General features: G+C 42.4%; 1 protein-coding gene across 3 annotated transcripts in view; it reads left to right on the top strand.

Moving 5' to 3' along the window:
• Positions 1–948: 948 nt before the first annotated feature.
• The window catches only part of LOC139552197 (microtubule-associated serine/threonine-protein kinase 3-like), a 176,931-nt gene continuing 153,628 nt past the window's right edge, over positions 949–24,251 (top strand). For all 3 annotated transcript variants that reach the window (XM_071363671.1, XM_071363670.1, XM_071363669.1), the window contains exon 1: positions 949–1,701. In XM_071363671.1, the coding sequence (XP_071219772.1) occupies positions 1,450–1,701 (252 nt within the window). In that variant the 5' untranslated portion in view covers positions 949–1,449. The remainder of the gene's footprint in view (positions 1,702–24,251) is intronic.

The following is a 24,251-nucleotide window of genomic DNA, read 5'->3' as shown; positions in this document are numbered from 1 at the left end:
CACACCTTTGTTTTATCACAAAACCGTATAGCAACCTCTGTCCAGTGAAGTCCTTAAAGCATATTGCATGTTATAAACAGTTACATGACCTACAGCATGGTCAAGCAAGTTAATGTTTCTGACATTTACGGACCGCTAAACAACTATTGATTTAGAACCACAGAGAGTTACCCCAAGTTGCAAAGAAAACATGAGCTGCCTCCACTATTCCAGCACCATTTCAACTTCAACATCACCAAACCACCTCTGCTTAGTCTAATAGTGACAACTAAAAGATACCAAAAACTATTTAGTCCAATCAATGTAAGCTAAATATGATGTGGCTGTTTATGGTTCTGATTTCAGTGTGTGCAAGTAGAAAAACATGTTGACTCACCCTACTTGCAGAGAAACGCCAATGCCGCCATCCCCTCTTTCATGTTGACGAAACGTCTATCATTCCGTCATATAGTACACACTTCAATTTTTTGTTGTCCTAGGCTACCTGGCTAAAATGCTTGCTTGCTAATCAAACTTGCATTTATGGGCAACGTTAGCTAGTTAACATTAGCCTTCTACAGCTAGCTACTTCTCAAGCCAGGGGCACAACAATGTATGAATTAATGGTTAATTAATGAATCGCCTTTATAATCATTGGCCAGTATGGAGAATTAAGTAAAAACACAAGTCCAAATCCCTGTCTCCATCCATGCCTAATTTAGGAAAGGGACAATTTTAGCAAGCTAGCTAGACAACAGTACAACGAGATGCAACAATTCAAGTTTTTATGTCAATGAGGTATGCTCTCAGTGGGATATGATAGGAATGCAAGCTGTATACTTTTTTTTATCAAGGGAGGCCAAATGCTCGCTGGCTTCCCTTGCTTTCAATGCTACGGGCAGCAACAATGTCATACTCCATTGGACCAGACAGCATCAGATAGATGGCCTACACGTCCAGAGACAGAGGGGCGTTGTTTCGCTCGCTCGGATGTTTTCTCATGTGAGATACAGTCTGCCTCTTGCGAATTGAAGTGAAATGATGAAACAGAGAGACGAAAGATACATTATTTCGTTTTTTTATTTGTAATTTTTTGGGGGAAACCATGAATACACGGCACTGGTGGATGTCAGTCTGTCTGTTAGAATTCATATTACAAGATTGTCGGCGCACAGCGGACCTTTTGGTCGGCAGAGTTATGAAATGAAACCAACTCCAGGCGCTTTTTGCTACGAACAGCATTGCACGCAGCCAAGGATGAGACGGCTGTGTCCGTGTTGTAGCCTTGGAACTTCCACTGAATGGAACTTTTCAACGGTGTTCCTGCAACACGGTGCATTCAAACCTCAATATGACTTAAACGGTGTACAGGTAGACGTTACTCTGGGTAAACATTTTAACCAATAATACGCGGTGACTTATATTGATAGACCGAAACTGGCGTGATGGGTGTTAGTGGACTCTAACATTATGGAGGCACAACACTTCGAGACTTTTGGAAGCGACAGCGGGAGCCAGTCCTCTTCAGGCTCCGAAACCTTGTCAGAGGGAGAAGGTATAGACATCTGTTTAGAAGAAGTGCACCAATATTACGAGTATTTCAACAACCAACACACTTCAGACTTCGTCACTCTAACAGAAGGGAAGGAAGAAAAGAGTGTGGCAGACGACGAGGCGGTGGAACCGGGGAATAAAGAACATGGGGAAGGAGGCGACAAAATGGTAAAGAGTGCAAAAGTGTAATTTACCCATTAAACGTTAGTAGTAATGTCAATGTCTTTGGGTTGAGTGGCTTGAATGGCAGGTGTGTGCGCCCTCGCAAAAGTGACAACCATCATGCCTTGTTGCGTATGTGCACTGCTTGTGAGAAATAAGAAATTGTTACTTTATTCAGCTAAAGTATTATTCAGAGTATAATATTTTAGCTGAATAAAAACTGTTATATTAGCTTTTATCCCCCCCACCCCCCGAGCTTTACAGTTTCGTCAGTTTAAATAATTTTTTGATTAGAGAATCCCCAGCAGTAATAGTGACACAGTAAGCTGACCGATTCATATGGTTAGCTGTCAGGGGGATATTGGAATTCCCCAAGTCAATTTGTGAGGGCAAGTCTCTAGCCTGTTGCTCGAGTCCTATGTGATAACATTGGCTTCATGTATGTATTTTTTCTTAGCATATTACGAAGCATGCCTATTGACTTGATCGATGTACATGTGTTTTTGACTTGGCTCAGCTTTGGAAAGATTTGAACATACAGTTGAAGTCGGGAAGTTTACATACACTTAGGTTGGAGTCATTAAAACTCGTTTTTCAACCACTACACAAATTTCTTGTTAACAAACTATAGTTTTGGCAAGTCGGTTAGGACATCTACTTTGTGCATGACACAAGTAATTTTTCCAACAATTGTTTACAGACAGATTATTTCACTGTATCACAATTCCAGTGGGTCAGAAGTTTTACACTAAGTTGACTGTGCCTTTTAAACGCTTGGAAAATTCCCGAAAATGATGTCATGGTTTAGAAGCTTCTGATAGGCTAATTGACATTTTAGTCAATTGTAGGAGTACCTGTGGATGTATTTCTAGGCCTACCTTCAAACTCAGTGCCTCTTTGCTTGACATCATGGGAAAATCAAAAGAAATCAGCCAAGACCTCAGAAAACAAATTGTAGACCTCCACAAGTCTGGTTGATCCTTGGGGGAAATTTCCAATCTGTATTTAAGGCGACTCCTATGCAGAGCTAATTCAACACGTCAGTGCCCCCTTTAAAGCCATGTCAGGTTACCACCATTGGGGACATGAGCCAGTGACACGGCCTGACCCCTAACCTCTAATCTCTGACCTGTAACTTTAGCTATGTCATGCCGTTAAGGGTGTTAAATATGGAAAGGCTTCTGGGATGAGTGGCTTGTCTGTGACATCTCCTCCTCAGGCTGTGCTTGTATTTCAAACAGAACACATGCCATAGGTGATTTTATGCACATCTTTGTTTATGAACAACTGCCCGCCCACGTACGTACATGCTTTTTATTCAAAAAATGGCTACCATCTATCTGTGAGTGGAGTCTTAACTGGTAGTTGCATGTTTTTACAGTACCACAAAATCATCCTGAGTTTTTTGGCCATTGGGGGGAATGAAAAATGAAATGCTGCAAATTTGAATTGAACCCTGTGTTTATCAGTCCAGCTGCATCTTAGCAGTACTGTCTGTCTATACTTACCTCATGAAAGCTGCGAACTGGTGGTCCTGCCAGATATGGCTACAGTTATGTATGTTTGGCATGTAAGGACAGGTCCTGGAGGCTACTGTGTTGGAAAGAGTCCTGGTAAATTAAACAGTTCTTATTTGGAGATGGATGTTTTGATTCTATGAAATATTGGCGAACTTGGCAAACATTGTTGCAGTTGCTCACACACAACTCAGAGTTTTGTCCAGAGTAATAAAACGGATGATCCTGTGCCCCTCTGCAATTTATACAGCAGATTATTTCAGTGTCCTCAAACATAGCAATACATTTCAAACATCCGGGTGGGATGATTGAGAAAAGGATGTGGTTTTACCTTTTGAGTTGTTCCATGTCATTTCAGCAAGCCATGACACCCACATCAGATTGTTTCTGTGGTTAGAAACGGGTAATTTTATCTCTGGGAAATTACGCGAATTGATTGTGCCCAAAATTGTCATTTTAATGTGTAAGATTCAGATAATATTCAATAAATATAGTACCCAACATCTGATTTTCCTACCAAGGTGTGAGACATGAGGAATCCCCCCACCAAAAAAGACACCCATGGACTCACACCCTTGCCAATCCCACCCAACATCCAGTATACAGTATCAGTTCTCTGTTTTTCTGAGATCGGATTATATTTAAACAATATAATGTTTCAGGAATGCTAATCGTATCTGTTGCTAGCTACAGAAACGATTTCAGAACTGTCTGAGATGGTGGGTGTTAATCTTCTTTCTTGTGCTTTTTGAGGTGGAACAACCCTTTTGGATTTCAATACCAGACTAGAACAGTTTGTCAACTTGTGGTCCCGCCACAAGCCCAGGTCCCTGGAATGTTATTTACTCTACCACTGTGCCATGTGAAAATGTCCTCCTTTGAACACTAGAACTAAAGCATTTTTTTCATGTCTGTGGGCTGATCAGGAATTCTGGGTTCCTTCTAGATCAGATCAGCTTGTTTGCTGCTCCTCAATATCCCTGTATGTATGCATGATTTCCCTTGTGTTAGAGAAATGGGCTTATATGTTTATTCTTATTTTCACACCAATCACTTTGTTGTGGATTTTCCTTTTGTGATTCTAATGAGCTGTGCAGGCCTACACACAAACTTTCCCTCCAACACACATCTCTTCTCCAATCTATAGCGCTTCCAAGTGATGGTAATTTTCAAGCAATGAATTGATAATAGGTCATTTCCATGTAAAAGGATCCATGAGCACCAACATGTGAAATTCATAAGAGCATTTAAAATTGGGTGTCAAATGAAAGATAAGTCTATATTTTGGAGATATTAAGGTATACAGTTGAAGTCATAGGTTTACATACACCTTAGCCAAATACATTTAAACTCAGTTTTTCACAATTCCTGACAGTTAATCCTAGTAAAACTTCCCTGTTTTAGGTCAGTTAGGATCACCACTTTATTTTAAGAGTGTGAAATGTCAGAATAATAGTAGTGATTTATTTCAGCTTTTGTTTCTTTCATCACATTCCCAGTGGGTCAGAAGTTTACATGCACTCAATTAGTATTTGGTAGCATTGCTTTAAATTGTTTAACTTGGGTCAAACGTTTTGGGTAGCCTTCCACAAGCTTCCCACAATAAGTTGGGTGAATTTTGTCCCATTCCTCCTGACAGAGCTGGTGTAACTGAGTCAGGTTTGTAGGGCTCCTTGCTCGCACACGCCTTTTCTGTTCTGCCCACACATTTTCTATAGGATTGAGGTCGGGGCTTTGTGATGGCCACTCCAATACCTTGACTTTGTTGTCCTTAAGCCATTTTGCCACAACTTTGGAAGTATGCTTTGGGTCATTGTCCATTTGGAAAACCCATTTGCGACCAAGCTTTAACTTCCTGACTGACATCAAATCTTATTTGTCACATACACATGGTTAGCAGATGTTAATGCGAGTGTAGTGAAATGCTTGTGCTTCTAGTTCCGACCATGCAGTAATATCTAACAAGTAATTGAACAATTTCACAACAACTACCTAATACACACAAGTTTAAAGGAATGATTTAAGAATATGTACATAAAAATATATGGATGCGCGATGGCCGAACGGCATAGGCAAAATGCAGTAGGTCGTATAGAGTGCAGTAGATACATATGAGATGAGTAATGTAGGGTATGTAAACATTATATAAAGTGTCATTGTTTAAAGTGGCTAGTGATACATTTATTACATCCAATTTTTAATTATTGAAGTGGCTAGAGATGAGTCAGTATGTTGGCAGCAGCCAGTCAATGTTAGTGATGGCTGTTTAACAGTCTGATGGCCTTGAGATAGAAGCTGTTTTTCAGTCTCTCGGTCCCAGCTTTGATGCACCTGTACTGACCTCGCCTTCTGGATGATAGTGGGGTGAACAGGCAGTGGCTCGGGTGGTTGCTGTCCTTGATGATCTTTTTGGCCTTCCCGTGACATTGGGTGCTGTAGGTGTCATGGAGGGCAGGTAGTTTGCCCCCGGTGATGCGTTGTGCAGACCTCACTACCCTCTGGAGAGCCTTACGGTTGTGGGCGGAGCAGTTGCCGTACCAGGCTGTGATACAGCCCTACAGGATGCTCTCGATTGTGCATCTGTTAAAGTTTGAGTGTTTTTGGTGACAAGCCGAATTACTTCAGCCTCCTGAGGTTGAAGAGGCGCTGCTGCGCCTTCTTCACAACGCTGTCTGTGTGGGTGGACCATTTCAGTTTGTCCGTGATGTGTACGCCGAGGATCTTAAAACTTTCCACCTTCTCCACTACTGTCCCGTCGATGTGGGTAGGGGCCTGCTCCCTTTGCTGTTTCCTGAAGTCCACGATCATCTCCTTTGTTTTGTTGACATTGAGTTTGAGGTTATTTACCTGACACCACACTCCGAGGGCCCTCCCCTCCTCCCTGTAGGCCATCTCGTCATTGTTGGTAATCAAGCCTACCACTGTAGTGTCATCTGCAAACTTGATGATTTGAGTTGGAGGCGTGCATGGCCACGCAGTCATGGGTGAACAGGGAGTACAGGAGAGGGCTGAGAATGCACCCTTGTGGGGCCCCAGTGTTGCAGATCAGTGGGGTGGATATGTTGTTTCTACCCTCACCACCTGGGGGCACCCGTCAGGATGTCCAGGACCCAGTTGCACAGGACGGGGTCAAGACCCAGGGTCTCAAGCTTAATGACGAGTTTGGAGGGTACTATGGTGTTAAATGCTGAGCTGTAGTCGATGAACAGCATTCTTGCATAGGTATTCCTTTTGTCCAGATGGGTTAGGGCAGTGTGATTGCGATTGCGTCGTCTGTGGACCTATTGGGGCGGTAAGCAAATTGTGGGTCTAGGGTGTCAGGTATGGTGAAGGTGATATGGTCCTTGACTAGCCTCTCAAAGCCCTTCATGATGACGGAAGTGAGTGCTACGGGGCGATAGTCGTTTAGCTCAGTTAGCTTTCTTGGGAACAGGAACAATGATGGCCCTCTTGAAGCATGTGGGAACAGCAGACTGGAATAAAGATTGATTGAATATGTCCGTAAACACATCAGCAAGCTGGTCTGCACATGCTCTGAGAACGCGGCTAGGGATGCCGTCTGGGCCGGCAGCCTTGCGAGGGTTAACATGTTTAAATGTTTTACTCACGTTGGCTGCAGTGAAGGACATCCTGCAGGTTTTGGTAGCGGGCTGTGTCGGTGGCACAGTATTGTCCTCAAAGCGAGCAAAGAAGTTTAGTTTGTCTGGGAGCAAGACATCGTGGTCCGTGACGGTGCTGGTTTTCTTTTTGTAGTCTGTGATTGACTGTAGACCCTGCCACATACCTCTCGTGTCTGAGCCGTTGAATTGCGACTCTTCTTTGTCTCTATACTGACGCTTAGCTTGTTTGATTGCAGAGGGAATACCTACACTGTTTGTATTCGGTCATGTTTCCAGTCGCCTTGCCCTGATTAAAAGCAGTGGTTTGCGCTTTAAGTTTTGCACGAATGCTGCCATTAATCCACGGTTTCTGGTTGGGGAAGGTTTTAATTGTCGCTGTGTGTACAACATCACCGATGCACTTGCTAATAAACTCGCTCACCGAATCAGCGTGTTCTTCAATGTTATTTTCCGACGCTATGCGGAACATATCCCAGTCCACGTGATCGAAGCAATCTTGAAGCGTGGAATCCGAGTGGTTGGACCAGCGTTGAACAGACCTGAGCACGGGCGTTTTCTGTTTTTAGTTTCTGTCTATAGGCTGGGAGCAACAAAATGGAGTCGTGGTCAAAGTTTCCCGAAAGGAGGGCGGGGGAGGGCTTTGTATGCGTCGCGGAAGTTAGAATAACAATGGTCCAGGGTTTAGCCAGCCCGGGTTGCGCATTCGATATGCTGATAAATATATCAACATAATTTTCCTACCTCATGATGCCATCTATTTTGTGAATTGCACTAGTCCCTCCTGCAGCAAAGCACCCCCACAACATGATGCTGCCACCACGTGCTTCACGGTTGGGATGGTCTTCTTCGGCTTGCAAGCCTCCCCCTTTTTCCTCCAAACATAACGATGGTCTTTATGGCCAAACAGTTCTATTTTTGTTTCATCAGACCAGAGGACATTTCTCCAAAAAGTATGATCTTTGTCCCCATGTGCAGTTGCAAACCGTAGTCTGGCTTTTTTATGGTGGTTTTGGAGCAGTGGCTTCTTCCTTGCTGAGCGGACTTTCAGGTTATGTCTATAGGACTAGTTTTTCTGTGGATATAGATTATTTTGTACCTGTTTCTTCCAGCATCTTCACAAGGTCCTTTGCTGCTGTTCTGGTACGTTCATCTCTAGGAGACAGAACACGTCTCCTTCCTGAGCGGTATGACGGCTGCGTGGTCCCATGGTCTTTATTCTTGTCTGCTATTGTTTGTACAGATGAACGTGGTACCTTCAGGCGTTTGGAAATTGCTCCCAAGGATGAACCAGACTTGTGGAGGTCTACAATTTGTTTTCTGAGGTCTTGGGAAAATCAAAAGAAATCAGCCATGATGTCAAGAAAAGAGGCACTGAGTTTGAAGGTAGGCCTAGAAATGCATCCACAGGTACACCTCCAATTGACTCAAATGATGTCAATTAGCCTATCAGAAGCTTCTAAAGCCATGACATAATTTTCTGGAATTTTCCAAGCTGTTTAAAGGCACCATCAACTTAGTGCATGTAAACCCCTTATTCGGCCTCACATCAAGCTAGACACCCCATTCAACCTTCCACTGCCTGTTGACATCTAGTGGAAGGCGTATGAAGTGCATACAGATCCATAAATAAAAGCTAGTTGAATAGGCAGGCCCTGACACAGAGCCTCATTTTCAGAATTTTCACTTCCTGTATGGAAGTTTGCTGCCAAATGAGTTCTGTTTTACTTACAGATATAATTCAAATAGTTTTAGAAACTTCAGAGTGTTTTCTATCCAATAGTAATAATAATATGCATATTGTATGATCTAGAACAGAGTACGAGGCCGTTTAATTTGGGCACGATTTTTTACAAAGTGAAAACAGCGCCCCCCTATTCACAAGAAGTTAGTGGCCAGTGATTCCATGTCTATGTATATAGAGCAGCAGCTTCTAATGTGCAGGGTTGAGTAGCTGGGTGGTAGCCGGCTAGTGATGGCTATTTAACAGTCTGATGACCTTGAGATAGAAGTTGTTTTTTGGTCTCTCGATCCCAGCTTTGATGCACCTGTACTGACCTGCATGTTATTTTTTTAAAGTCTCATGGAATGTAGGCCTACATTGAACACCCCACATTGGCTGCTACTGTAGGCTGAATGATAGAACAGCTATTTCCATGTTAAAAATGTTATGGGATGTATGTTCTCCATTGTTTTTGATGGTAGGCCACTCTGGTAGCACTACATTATGATCAAATAGCCACAGTAGCCTACTTGGCCACTGTTAAAACTGTAACTTTAACGCGCACTGGAAGTTGCACAGAATTTTCACAACGTTCAAGTTTGAGTTTATTTTATTTTTACAGGGACAGAGCACAATATTTAACATTTCAGTAAAAGTGCAGGTTTTAGCCAGCCGGCTAATTTTCAACCTCAGTCCCTGGGCAGGTTATTAAAAACAATTACAATATAGACAATCATTGAGCAGTGAGCACACGCAGAGACACATAGGACAAGCAAGACGTAGCATACAGACAAAGCAACATAGGACAAAAAGCAGCAAGACAAAATTCATAAAAGCAACAAAGTGTTTCCACACCTCACAAGCTACAGACAACAGACAACATGGAAAGCGGAAATACACAGCTAGGGATTATGTTCACAAATCTGATTGACCTTTAGCCATGTCTTCATGCATTTTGTGAAAGTGTGATATGTGGTGCAGTTATGTGTGTCTGATGGCAGTGTATTCCAGACATGGGAAGCTCTCACAGAGAAAGCGGATTTACTAAAGGTGCTTTTCCTTAAGGGAACTATACAGTCACCTCTCATGGCAGACCTTGTGGATCTGCTGCCATATGTTTGGGTTTTCTGTTTAACAAAAATACTGAGTGGAGGGGGAGCCAGGCCATTTAGGATCTTGAATACAAGAATGCGTCGGTGTATTGCACAAGATTTTCCCAACTCAGGAGCTCATGCTTTCTGAGGATGTAACAGTGATGATGGCTATTGGGCTTCCTATCAAGCACTTTGAGAGCCTGTTTGTAGACAGACTGAATAGATTTTAATGTTGTACAGCAAGCTTGGGCCCAACTAGTCAAGCAGTATGTTAAGTGGGGGAGTATCATAGATTTGAAGTACAGTTTTGCTACCTCTGTAGTCAAACAATTTCGTATGCGCTCAGCCGACATGAAATTTGTTCAGTGATGAACAAAAACAATTTTGAGGGAACATTGCCATGATGAGATCCTCAGGCCCATTGTCGTGCCATTCATCCGTCGCCATCACCTCTGTTTCAGCACGATATTGCACGGCCCCATGTCGCAAGGACCTGTACACAATTCCTGGAAGATGAACATGTCCCAGTTCTTCCATGGCCTGCATGCTCACCAGACATGTCACCCATAGAGCAAGTTTGGGATGCTCTGGATCGATATGTACGACAGTGTGTTCCAGTTCTCGCCTATGGGGTGGCAGGTAGCCTAGTGGTTAGAGCATTGGGCCAGTAACCTGAAAGGTTGCTAGATCGAATCCCGGAGCTGACAAGGTAAACATCTGTCATTCTTCCACTGAACAAGGCAGTTAACCCACTGTTCCTAGGCCGTCATTGTAAATATGAATTTGTTCTTAACTGACTTGCCTAGTTAAATAAAAAAAATATCCAGCAACTTGCACTGCCATTAAAGAGGATTGGGTTCACATTCCACAGGCCACAATCAACAGCCTAATCAACTCTGCGAAGGAGATGTGTCGCGCTGCATGAGGCAAATGGTGGTCACACCAGATACTGACTGGTTTTCTGATCCACGCCCCTACTTTTATTTATTTAAACGTATCCGTGAATAACAGATACATATCTGTATTCCCAGTCATGTGAAATCCATTAGGCTCTGGAGACCTATACGTAACTCAGTAAAATCTTTGAAATTGTTTCATGTTGCGTTTTTTTATTTTTGATCAGTGCATTATCAGAGAGTTGGACCATAGAATGCTCTGAAGAATTCAAATCACTTCAGGTAAGACTACGCGATGAAATATAATACAGTAATACAGTGGAGCAGTTGACTCTGGATTGCAGTTGGTGGTTAGTGGTGTTTCTAAAGTCCTTGTTTTGTGTGGTCTGTGGCCTCTAGTTGTGTTTTCACCGTCTACTACAGTATAATACAGCAGTGGAATTTTAATCTGCTGCTGGAGTCTACCTGGATTTTGGTGCTTTTGAATGAGTAATGCCTTGTTATGTAACCACAGCTTGTTATCCATCTTCTATATGGGACTATGGAGAATATCTGCTCTAATTCTTTCACCGTGGCTGGGTAAAGAGAATATCAGCTTTTGAAAAATCTGTTCTCTTTCTCTTCATGTGGGGGGGTGGTGTTGGATGGAAGAATATGATGTATAAAATCAAGATTTTAAAGCCAAGATAACTTGGATGGACTTGTTTTCACCACATCCTATGGTTTCATTAACAGTCCATAATTGTAAATTATCACAACGGAAGTATTGTTTCATACCAAAGAAAGTTAATGATGCTCCTGAGGCAGAATTTGGGAAAACAAAAGTGCTATCTGAAGTTGCTGGTAATAGGCTACAGGAGGAGTCAGCAAACATTCATGTTGAATGCCAATTTATCTCACTTTCTACCGATCTGCGTGCCAGTTCATATACACATTTTCGTGGATCAGTTTCATTTATAATAACGTCTTTTTATCTCAATCATTGTCATGTAGTTAATCAAAATTCTATCCAAATCTAAATGAAAATAATACAAAACTAAAAAGGTACTTCTATTGCCATTTCCAACTATGTAAAAATAGCCTACATTAAGCCAACAAATAAAAACAGCCTGCAGGTAGAAAATATCCTAAAATAAAAAAAAGATAAAAAAAAAAAAATGTATATCCTATCAATCACATTGGCTACACATGGCCTGTCTGTAATGAACTTGAAACATTGTATCAGCTATTAACTTGGGTCTGGCCTGAAGCGCCGTGCAACATCGTATAAAATATTCTGGGCCCTCAGTTTTCCACCCAGTGACCTCAGGACAGACACAGCTGTAGGCTATTTGTGCACGGGATAACAAGTAATCAGGTAATCCTATTTTATGACGTTTCCACTGGATCAGAGCATGACATTTTCCCTTTCACGCCGAGTGGTTATCGAAAAAAAGAGGGCTGGAAAGATTTTTCAAATGCTTTGAGGAATTGTCATCTCAATGGATGTAAAAACAGTCTTTGTTTGCTTGCTGTTTGAGGTGAAAACATTTACTTTGAGAGGCCCAACAGCTCATTAGTGGTGGTGCATTAAGCCAATCAGAAATACTACACTGAACAACAATATGAATGCAACATGTAAAGTGTTGGTCCCATGTTTCATGAGCTGAAATAAAATGTTCTATGTGCACAAAAAGTGTATTTCTCTAAAATGTTGTGCACAAATTTGTTTACATCCCTATTAGTGAGCATTTCTACTTTGCCAAGATAATCCATCCACCTGACACGTGTGGCATATCAAGAAGCTGATTAAACAGCATGATCGTTACACAGGTGCACCTTGTGCTCGGGACAATAAGAGGCCACACTAAAATGTGCAGTTGTCATCACACAACTCAATACCACAGATGTCTCAAGTTTTGAGTGAGGGTGCAATTGGTATGCTGACTGCAGGAATGTCCACCAGAGCTGTTGGCAGATCATTTAATGTTCATTTCTCTATCCGGGATGCTGGCCTTTTAGGCAGAGTTCCTCTGTCCAGTGTCTGTTCTTTTGCCCATCTTAATATTTTATTTTTATTGGCCAGTCTGAGATATGGCTTTTTCTTTGCAACTCTGCCTAGAAGGCCAGCATCCCAGAGTCACCTCTTCACTGTTGACGTTGAGACTGGTGTTTTGCGGATTCAAATGATCAACTCATCAAGCCTTTGGACCTGGGTCTGAGTGGAATCAGGTGTGCAACGCTAGGGCAAAAACAAAAATATACATCGCTTTGGGTCCCCAGGAGCATCCCAGAGTCACCTCTTTTTTTATTTTATTTTATTTATTTCACCTTTATTTAACCAGGTAGGCAAGTTGAGAACAAGTTCTCATTTACAACTGCGATCTGGCCAAGATAAAGCATAGCAGTTCGACACATACAACAACACAGAGTTACACATGGAGTAAAACAAACATAGTCAATAATACAGTAGAAAAATAAGTCTATATACAATGTGAGCAAGTGACGTTGAGACTGTTGTTTTGTGGGTACTATTTAATGAAGCTGCCAGTTGAGGACTTGTGAGGCATCTCTTTCAGATGTCAGTGACGGTGTCCCAAATAGCAACCTAATATAGTGCACTACCTTTGACCAGGGCCCATGCACTCAATGGCCCTGATGATTTGTTGATGATCTGGCCACTCTGGGGTTGCAAGGGGCACCTAATCTGCTAGTCTTTCATCACTGGCATACTCTTGGGATGTTGAGTGGCTGAAGTGCTAAAAGAGTTCCAAGGGTCAATCAAAACAAGTAACCAAGGCAAAGTCAAGACAATAAAGTGCCCAAGTACAGAATAAGTTAAGTTTTGTCTTTATTAATTTGGATTGAAGAGACCCCAGTACCTTTTTGTTTTTAATGATAATTATGGAATGAATCCACATTTACAAGGCTATTTCTGAGGTGGTTTACTGGGAGGATGCCTTGGCTATAGAAAATATGTCCTCTTGGTTTAAACCAATTGATTAGACGAGGGCCATGTGTCTGAGAGAGTGAAATACACCCAGTGGCTGAAACTACTTGCTGGCTGTCGTGAACTTTAGTACAGATTCTGCTGGACAGCAATGAAATGTCATAGGCAGCTTTGTTCTCTGCCGTTGTTCATAATTCAATGTGTTATTATGCACATGAGGAAGACCGCTTCTTTTTGATCACTTGTAAAATGTTATTCTGATAGGATTGTATGAAAGGCTATAGTATGTGGTTTCAATGGCTCAGTGAGTTTGAGCATGCTGGTAACACCAGAGTCTTGGTTGGTTTGATTCCTGCATAGGCCACATATACTGTAGGCCTATTGAATGTGGTTACTGTTAGTCGCTTGGATAAATGTGCCTTGCTAAAAATTACCATATTGTTATGTACACTAGGTTATAATTCAAAGGAGTTTTGTTGTATGTCCACTTGTTTTGAATGAGCGTTACCATAACAACCCACTGTTGTGGGTTTGCTGCTATGGCCATGACGGTGATCTTTCCTTGTCCACTCTAACCAATAAATCTTTCCGTCTTGTATGTGAAAATGAATGGTGGCGTATCTCGCAGTCAGATTGGTTGTGCCGTGTAGAACCTACAGTAGCCTAGACAGATGACTTCTGAGGGCTGAGCTTTGTCAGCCTCATCGGATTGCCTGATGAATTCTGAAGTCACCTCGCCAACACTCATTGTGAAAAAAGGGCCTCCATCAATAATGGTGGGTGACTTGTTCAGATATTGTGTTGATCTGCTTGTCAGTGATGTGTTTTGAGCTGAACGGCATTGGCTCTATCTCCTAGATGGGCTATAGCAAGCCTCTCATTTCTGTTCAGTGGTCAGTGCTGTGGACGGGCCATTAGACTGAGAACAGATAGCATGAGTAAAGTACTGTATTCCAACATCCAAGCTGAGCAAATGTTTAATGCAGACAGTCACAGCTGATGAGTGGGACTTTGAGGGTATGGTAGATGCACAGACTCCCTGCTTTTGCCTGTTTAAATATTCCTCATCTCTGCTTTTACTTCTGTCTCGGTGTTTGCCCATTTAGATCTCTCTCATCTGTGTGTTCAGTCTCTGCTCCTAGATCTGTTGTTAGAGAGAAGGGGGGGTTATAATACATATCTGAACGGCAAACACAAGGACACCCGTCTGAGGAGTTAAGTTGCTTCGGAGTGCTGTGCATGCCGTCTCTCTGTCAGGTCGAGGTCAGTGTTGGAAGTACCGGGCCGGCTGGCTCCACTGTGCTTGTTCTGCTGTGTATTGCACTGCTGCTCTCTGATCCCCTTTTAAAGTTGAACTCTTTCCTCTCATGCCAGGGAAAGATGACTTAACACCGCTCTCAGACAACCCTTTTCGAGACTTCATTTCTGCCTGTATGTCTTGTCATGCCATCCAAGTTGTTCAAATCATTCTCCTTGGTGTTTAAAAAAATGAACTATCTGCCTCTCCCTGTTTTTCTTTCTCACTCTCTCCCCCTTTCTCTCTCCTTCTCTCTTTCTCTGCTCTTGATAACTTTCTCAGTTTGAGACAAGTCATTTTATGCTAGGTCTTTCAACAGTCTAGTTTATCAGCACACTCACTCTTGAAGTCTTGATTTGACAACTGCGAGGTCCGTAATGTTTTATGCAAATGCAGCAGCAGATGACTTAGTGTTTTGTTACACCTGAACTTCCATTTGTTTTGCAGGTGTTTAATGTTTGTTTATATTTGTCTCTCTGCTTTGCGTGTTAGTGGATGAATATGTCCTCTATCAGATGGTGCTTCTTTCTTCAGCAACCCACCAATATGCTATATTGGCTTTTTCGTGACCCTTTACCTCGTGACCCTTTACCTACATCTGAGAGGTAGTCGACTGAATGTGTCATGGGCAAATGCACGGAAACGAAGACTCAGATATTTCACTTATAATGTATGCGAATAAAAAAATATTGATTTTAAGGTTTTTAAAAAATTATAATAATATGTACCCCTTTTTCTCCCCAATGTCATGATATCCAATTGTCCCATCGCTGCAACTCCCGGACGGACTCAAGAGACCAAGGTCGAGAGCCGCGCGTACTCCGAAATACGACTGCGCCAAGCCGCACTGCTTCTCGACACGATGCCCGCTTAACACCGTACACCTGGTGACCGTGTCAGCGTGCATTGCGCCTGGTCCGCCACAGTAGTCGCTAGAGTGCAATGGGACAAGGACAACCTGGACAGCCAAACCCTCCCCAGGCCCAGCGTCGTCTGGGTTAATTGTGTGCCGCCTCATGGGTCTCCCGGTCACGCCCGGCTGCGATGCAGCCTTGAGTCCGAACCAGGATCTTAGAATGCTGCGCAACTCGGGAGGCCATTTGATTTCAAAATTTAACAAACCATGCAGCTCTATGCACAAGGATTACTTTTAACAATTTACACAACATTTTACAAAAATAAATTTACTGATGCAAAGATGGCTGGACTGGACTAAATATGATCCAAATCATTAAATGTCTGTTTCACACGTTTGGAAATCAAAGTACAGCACAGTAGAGTACAGCAGAGTTCTGTACATTATAGTGTACTCAACTCTAGTGTGCTCTACTGTGAACTGTACTCTACTTTTCTTTACTGTACTGTCCAAACTTGTGAACCCAACTGTGGTTTGTGACTACTATGATTCTCTACTCTACTTTCCTTTCTTTACCCCCCCCCCCCCCCCCTGCAAACCCGTTCCAATTCATCCCAAAGGTGTTCAATGGTGTTGAGGTCAGGGCTCTGTGCAGGCCAGTCAAGTTCTTTCACACTGATCTTGACAAACCAGTTCTGTATAGACCTCGTTTTGTGCTCGGGAGCATTGTCATGCTGAAACTGGAAAGGTCCGTCCCCAAACATTTGCCACAAAGTTGGAGGCACAGAATAGTCTTATTGGGTATGACATTACAAGCTTGGCACACCTGTATTTGGGGAGAATCTCCCATTCCTCTCTGCAGGTCCTTTCAAGCCCTGTCTGCGTCGCTGCACTGCTATTTTCAGGTCTCTCCAGGGATGTTTGATCGGGTTCAAGTCGGGGCTCTGGCTGGGCCACTCAAGGACATTGAGACTTTTACCAAAGCCACACCTGCGTTGTCTTGGCTGTGTGCTTAGGGTTGTTGTCCTGTTGGAAGGTCAACCTTCACCCCAGTCTGAGGTCTTAACCTGCTCCAGACCGCTCTTCATCGAGGATCTATCTGTACTTTGTCAGTTCATCTTTCCCTCAATCCTGACTAGTCTCCCAGTCCCTGCCGCTGAAAAACATCCCCACAGCATGATGCTGCCACCCATGCTTCACCGTAGGGATGGTGCCAGGTTTCCTCCAGACGTAACGCTTGGCATTCAGGTCAAAGAGCTCAATATTGGTTTCATCAGACCAGATAAACTTGTTTCTCATGGTTGAGAGTCCTTGGGTGCCTTTTGGCAAACTCCAAGCGGGCTGTCATGTGCCTTTTACTGAGGAGTGGCTTTTGTCTGGCCACTCTACCATAAAGGCCTGATTGGTGGAGTGCGGTAGAGATGGTTGTCATTCTGGAAGGTTCTCCCGTCTCCACAGAGGAACTCTGGAGCTCTGTCAGAATTACCATCGGGTTCTTGGTCACCTCCCTGGCCAAGGCTCTTCCTAGAGCGGCCAGAAATCATCTAGTTCACTAATGAGATTGTGCAGGGATCCTGATTGCGGACTTAAGAGATCTAGAGTCATCGGCGTACATTGACACTTGTTCTTAAGCTCTGGATTTCTAACCGCTTGATATTATTGTTGGATCGGATTTTAATAGCTAATATTTCGATTGGCATAAATAGATATGGAGACATTGGACAACCTTGTTTACCTCCTTGTGACATTTATTTACTATTTTACAGTGGTGTAAGGACCTTTAAGTAAAAATACATGAAAGTACTACTTAAGTCGTTTTTTGGGGTATCTGTACTTTAATTTACTATTTATATTTTTGACAACTTTTACTTTTTCTCCACTACATTCCTAAAGAAAATGTTCTTTTTACTCCATGCATTTCCCCTGACACCCAAAAGTACTCGTTACATTTTGAATGCTGAGTAGAAGTGAAATTTTTTCCAATTCACGTACTTATCAAGAGAACATCCCTGGTCATCTACTGCCTCTGATCTGACGGACTCTCTAAACACAAATGCTTAGTTTGTAAATGATGTGTGAGTATTGGCGTGTGCCCCTGACTATCCGTAAATGTAAACTAACAAAAAAAACATTTGTGCTGTCTGGTTTAAGTATAAAGATTTTGAAATGATTTATACTTAAGTCTATTTTAGCAATTACATTTACTTTTGATACTTAAGTAGATTTAAAACAAAATACATTTAAACTTTTACTCTAGTATTTTACTGGGTGACTTTTACTTGAGTCATTTTCATTTTAAGGTATCTTTACTTTAACTCAAGTATGACAATTGGGTACTTTTTCCGCCACTGCGATTTTACATCTGGGGTTACTATACATAACTTTAACCCATTGTACAAGAGATTCACCAAAATTAACACAGTACAGCATTTATATATATATTCTCGTCGTACTTTATCAAAGGCCTTTTCCAAATCTGCTATGAAGACCAGGCCTGGTTTCATATAGTTCTATTGTTTCACGTAATTTTGTTATATTATCTCCAATGTATCGTCCATGTGAAAAACCTGTTAGGATTAATAATATCTGGTTAAACCTTTTTTTGCCTTATTTAATAAGGGTTAAATAACATTAAAAAAAAATACCAATAACGATAATATAAATTGTAATATTAACATTAATATGAGTAGTAGTAATAATAATTATAGCAATCATAATAAATAATAGTAACCCATAGTTGTAATACAGATTATCATACCATTCATAATAGTTAAGAGGATTTGGTGTAGGAAAATATTGCTATTTCTAACCCATAGTGCCTATCATCATCACCCAATAGCAGTGACTGCACACACACACACTCACCTCTCCCCTCCCGCGTTTACACACACACACACACACACACACACACACACACACACACACACACACACACACACACACACACACACGAGTAGGCTTGCTATGTGAATGCATTTGGTAGCATTGCCTTTAAATAGTTTAACTTGGGTAAAATGTTTCAGGTAGCCTTCCACAAGCTTCCCATAATAAGTTGGGTGAATTTTGGCTCATTCCTCCTGACAGAGCTGGTGTAACTGAGTCAGGTTGTAGGCCTCCTTGCTCGCACACGCTTTTTCAGTTCTGCCCACACGTTTTCTATTGGATTGAGGTCAGGGCTTTGTGATGGCCACTCCAATACCTTGACTTTTTTGTCCTAAAGCCATTTTGCCACAACTTTGGAAGTAAGCTTGGGGTCATTGTCCATTTGGAAGACCCATTTGCGACCAAGCTTTATTTTCCTGACTGATGTCTTGAGATGTTGCTTCAATATATCCACATCATTTTACTTCCTCATGATGCCATCTATTTTGTGAAGTGCACCAGTCTCTCCTGCAGCAAAGCACCCCCACAACATGATGCTGCCACCCCCGTGCTTCACGTTTGGGATGGTGTTCTTCGGCTTGCAAGACTCCTCCTTTTTCCTCCAAACATAACGATGGTCATTATGGCCAAACAGTTCTATTTTAGTTTCAACAGACCAGAGGACATTTCTCCAAAAAGTACGATCGTTGTCCCCATGTACAGTTGCAAACCGTAGTCTAGCTTTTTTATGGTGGTTTTGGAGCAGTGGCTTCTTCCTTGCCTTTCGGGTTATGTCGAAATAGGACTCGGTTTACTGTGGATATAGATACTTTTGTACCTGTTTCCTCCAGCATCTTCACAAGGTCCTTTGCTGTTGTTTTGGGATTGATTTGCACTTTTCGCACCAAAGTAAGTTCATCTCTAGGAGACAGAACGTGTTTCCTTCCTGAGCGGTATGACAGCTGCGTGTTCCCATGGTGTTTATACTTGCGTACTATTGTTTGTACAGATGAACGTGGTACCTTCAGGTGTTTGGAAATTGCTCCCAAGGATGAACCAGACTTGTGGAGGTCTACAATTTTTTTTCTCTGAGGTCTTGGCTGATTTCTTTGGATTTTCCCATGATATCAAGCAAAGAGGCACTGCGTTTGAAGGTAGGCCTTGACATACATCCACAGGTGTACTCAAATTATGTCATTTAGCCTATCAGAAGCTTCTAAACCATGACTTCATTTTTGGGTAATTTCCAAGCCGTTCAAAAGGCCCAGTCAACTTAGTGTATGTAAACTTCTGACCCACTGGAATTGTGATATGATTTAATTATATGTGAAATAATCTGTCTTTAAACAATTGTTGGAAAAATACCTTGTGTCATGCACAAAATAGGTGTCCTAACCGACTTGCCAAAACTATAGTTTGTTAACAAGAAATTTGTGGAGTGGTTGAAAAATTAGTTTTAATGACTCCAACCTAAGTGTATGTAAACTTCCGACTTCAACTGTGTGTGTTGATATTAGTTGGCAGGGGTCTTTACTTTTGTTTTTCTAATACCTTTTAACACTAGAACCGCTAAAGCAGAAATTGTGACTCATGATTTTTTATTTCTCTGCCATTTTCTTTTTTACTCTTGCCCCCCTCCGTCCTTGACGTTTACGAAATAAGTCTGCATAACACACTGCCGTTGTTAGAATCGTATTGTCACAAACATAACTAACCCGTTTTAGGAGGGCATGTAATTAAAAAAAAAATGTTTCCCACATTGCCCCTTCTCCCAACAGTAGGGACTTCTCCACTCCTTCTTCCGACATTTGACAGTGCAGTGACCATCTGATATTAAATTAAGTAGGGTATGATGGGAAGAATGGGTGAGTTGATGAGCGAGGTGGAGCGAAAGAAGCCTGATTATAGAACAGGGTGGGTCATTCTATTGTATTGATATATTCTAATTATAGGCCTAATATTAAAATGGTATGTACCCTATCAGTTCACGGAGTCAAAGGAGTCGTATCAGTCTACTCTGGCTACTTGGAGTAGCCTAGACAGCAAGAGCGTGCTTCATTGTCCATGCTGAATGGCTTTCAATCTCTGGGAAAATATCCACATCGGGCAGCAGGCGAGAGTGTCGGAGAATGAGGTGATTAGGCTCGTGGACCCTTACGTAGGCAATGAGTGCAATGTCACCATGGACAATTTATTCACGTCACTGTCATTGGCGAACAAGTTGCTTGCAAAGAAAACAAGTCTGGACGGCACCATGAACAAAGTGAGACGGGAGCTCCCTTCCTCTGCTCAAAATAAGGCACCTGCACAGCCGTTGTACTCCACAACTGTGCTGAAGAATGACAAGACAACTAGACACAATCAAGAGTACCCTATACTATTACACACTACACCCAAACGAAGGTATGTCAGTGTCTCAAGCAAGTGAAAGTTCCGAAAATTGTGTCAACTGTTCGGCACGGGATGACAACTAAATGAAATCCAACTGATGACATTGCTTGAAGTCACACAAGCACGAGCTGGCAATAATTTACTATTCTTGACTGATGTCATATCGACACTTATATTCATTACTATGCCATTATTGCTTTTGTGCTGAGTTTCACTATCAAGGCCACTTGGCGCTTATAGTGTTGTTACTGATGTTTTCATAATTTGACAGCATGTCTTCTGACCATGCTTCTTGGTGGTTGCGGTATTTTACATTTTTTGTTATAAACCTAAGCTGTTACCATGTTCCAACGCATATGCTTTGTTTCATAGTCGTAACATATAAACAAATGAAAATGCAATTGTGTTATTTGAAATAAAATACAAATCATATTCTGTTACCCAAAGCCTTCATAAACGCAAGCAAATAATTTTTGCTATAGCAAATATGAAATATATTAAAAATACTGTTAGAATGTTGCATTCAGAATTACTGCTCATTATGGCTCATTAGGATATTGACCTCATTCCGTCAGTAGAGGATGCCTGGTTATTATTTAAAAGTTCTTTCCTCACCATCTTAAATAAGCATGCCCCATTCAAAAAATGTAGAACCAGGAACAGATATAGCCATTGGTTCACTCCAGACCTGACTGCCCTTGACCAGCACAAAACATCCTGTGGCGTACTGCATTAGCATTGAACAGCCCCCGTGATATGCAACTTTTCAGGGAAGTTAGGAACCAATATACACAGGCAGTTAGGAAAGCAAAGGCTAGCTTTTTCAAACAGAAATTTGCATCCTGTAGCACAAATTTCCAAAAGTTCTGGGACACTGTAAAGTCCATGGAGAATAAGAGCACCTCCTCCCAGCTGCCCACTGCACTGAGGCTAGGAAACACTGTCACCACCGATAAATCCACGATAATTGAGAATTTCAATAAGCATTTTTCTACGGCTGGCCATCCTTTCTACCTGGCCACCCCCACCCCGGTCAACAGCCCTGCACCCCCCCCCCCCCTCAGCAACTTGCCCAAGCCTCCACCATTTATTCTTCACCCAAATCCAGATAGCCAATGTTCTGAAAGAGCTGCAAAATCTGGACCCCTACAAATCAGCCGAGCTAGACAATCTGGACCCTCTCTTTCTAAAATGATCCGCCGCAATTGTTGCAACCCCTATTACTAGCCTGTTCAACCTCTCTTTCATATCGTCTGAGATCCCCAAAGATTGGAAAGCTGCCGTGGTCATCCCCCTCTTCAAAGGGGGAGACACTCTAGACCCAAACTGCTACAGACCTATATCTATCCTACCCTGCCTTTTCTAAGGTCTTCGAAAGCCAAGTTAACAAACAGATCACCGACCATTTCGAATCCCACCGTACCTTCTCCGCTATGCAATCTGGTTTCAGAGCTGGTCATGGGTGCACCTCAGCCACGCTCAAGGTCCTAAACGATATCATAACCGCCATCGATGAGAGACAATACTGTGAAGCTGTATTCATCGACCTGGCCAAGGCTTTCGACTCTGTCAATCACCACATTCTTATCGGCAGACTCAACAGCCTTGGTTTCTCAAATGACTGCCTCGCCTGGTTCACCAACTATTTCTCAGAGTTCAGTGTGTCAAATCGGAGGGCCTGTTGTCCGGACCTCTGGCAGTCTATGGGGGTGCCACAGGGTTCAATTCTCGGGCCGGCTCTTTTCGCTGTATATAGATCAATGATGTCGCACTTGCTACTGATGATTCTCTGATCCACCTCTACGCAGACGACACTATTCTGTATACTTCTGGCCCTTTGGACACTGTGTTAACTAACCTCCAGATGAGCTTCAATTACATACAACTCTCCTTCCGTGGCCTCCAACTGCTCTTGAATGCAAGTAAAACTAAATGCATGCTCTTCAACCGATCGCTGCCCGCACCTGCCCGCCCGTCCAGCATCACTACTCTGGACGGTTCTGACTTAGAATATGTGGACAACTACAAATACTTAGGTGTCTGGTTAGACTAAACTCTCCTTCCAGACTCCCATTAAGCATCTCCAATCCAAAATTTATATTCCTATTTCTATTTCGCAACAAAGCATCCTTCACTCATGCTGCCAAACATACCCTCGTAAAACTGACTATCCTACCGATCCTTGTCTTTGGCGATGTCATTTACAAAATAGCCTCCAACACTCTACTCAGAAAATTGGATGCAGTCTATCACAGTGCCATCTGTTTTGTCACCAAAGCCCCATATACTACCCACCACTGCTACCTGTATGCGCTCGTTGGCTGGCCCTCGCTTCATTTTCGTCGCCAATCCCACTGGCTCCAGGTCATCTATAAGTCTTTGCTATGTAAAGCCCCACCTTATCTCAGCTCACTGGTCACCATAGCAGCACCCACCCGTAGCACGCGCTCCAGCAGGTATATTTCACTGGTCACCCCCAAAGCCAATTCCTCCTTTGGCCACCTTTCCTTTCTGTTCTCTCCTGCAAGTGACAAGAACGAATTGCAAAAAGTCACTGAAGCTGGAGACTCATATCTTCCACTCTAACTTTAAGCTCCAGCTGTCAGAGCAGCTCACAGATCACTGCACCTGTACATAGCCCATCTGTAAATAGCCCATCCAACTACCGCATCCCCATACTGTTATTTTTGTTGTTGTTGCTCCTTTATACCCCAGTATCTCTCCTTGTGCAAAAGATGAATGTGCATCTATCACTCCAGTGTTTAATTGCTAAATTGTAATTATTTTGCCACTATGGCCTATTTATTGCCTTACCTCCCTTATCTTACCTCATTTGCACACACTGTATATAGACTTTTCTATTGTGTTATTGACTCTATGTTTGTTTATTCCATGTGTAACTGTTGGTTGTGTTGCACTCCTTTGCTTTATCTTGGCTATGTCACAGTTGTATATGAGAACTTGTTCTCAACTAGCCTACCTGGTTAAATAAAGGTGAAATAGAAATAAATAAATAAATATTGCTTGAAGTGGGGTCCATCAATGTCCAGCGGTTCTACTGTTAAGACTGTTTCTTGTAGATGTTTTCTAAGACTCCTTTTCAGTCTGTTTGACCGGAAATCAAAGACTGCTTATTCTACATTTTTGAGATGGAAAAATGTATGCCTTAATTTCTCAACAATATTAACTCTTAGCTTTCCTTTGACACCCAAATGAACTACACATGTTGGTGCTCATGAGTCCTTTTACATGGAAATGACCTCATTCAATCCACCCACTGTCATATAGGCAGACATTTCCCTTCTGGCCATATAGGCTACAAAGTTCCATCTGGCCGTATAGGCTACCTCATCTACAGAGTTAGTTAACTGAGC

Source organism: Salvelinus alpinus, chromosome 24 (assembly GCF_045679555.1).
Source record: "Salvelinus alpinus chromosome 24, SLU_Salpinus.1, whole genome shotgun sequence".
NCBI lineage: Eukaryota > Metazoa > Chordata > Actinopteri > Salmoniformes > Salmonidae > Salvelinus > Salvelinus alpinus.
The sequence above is the reverse complement of the archived record's forward strand: the minus strand, read 5'-3'. Positions and strand labels throughout refer to the sequence as shown.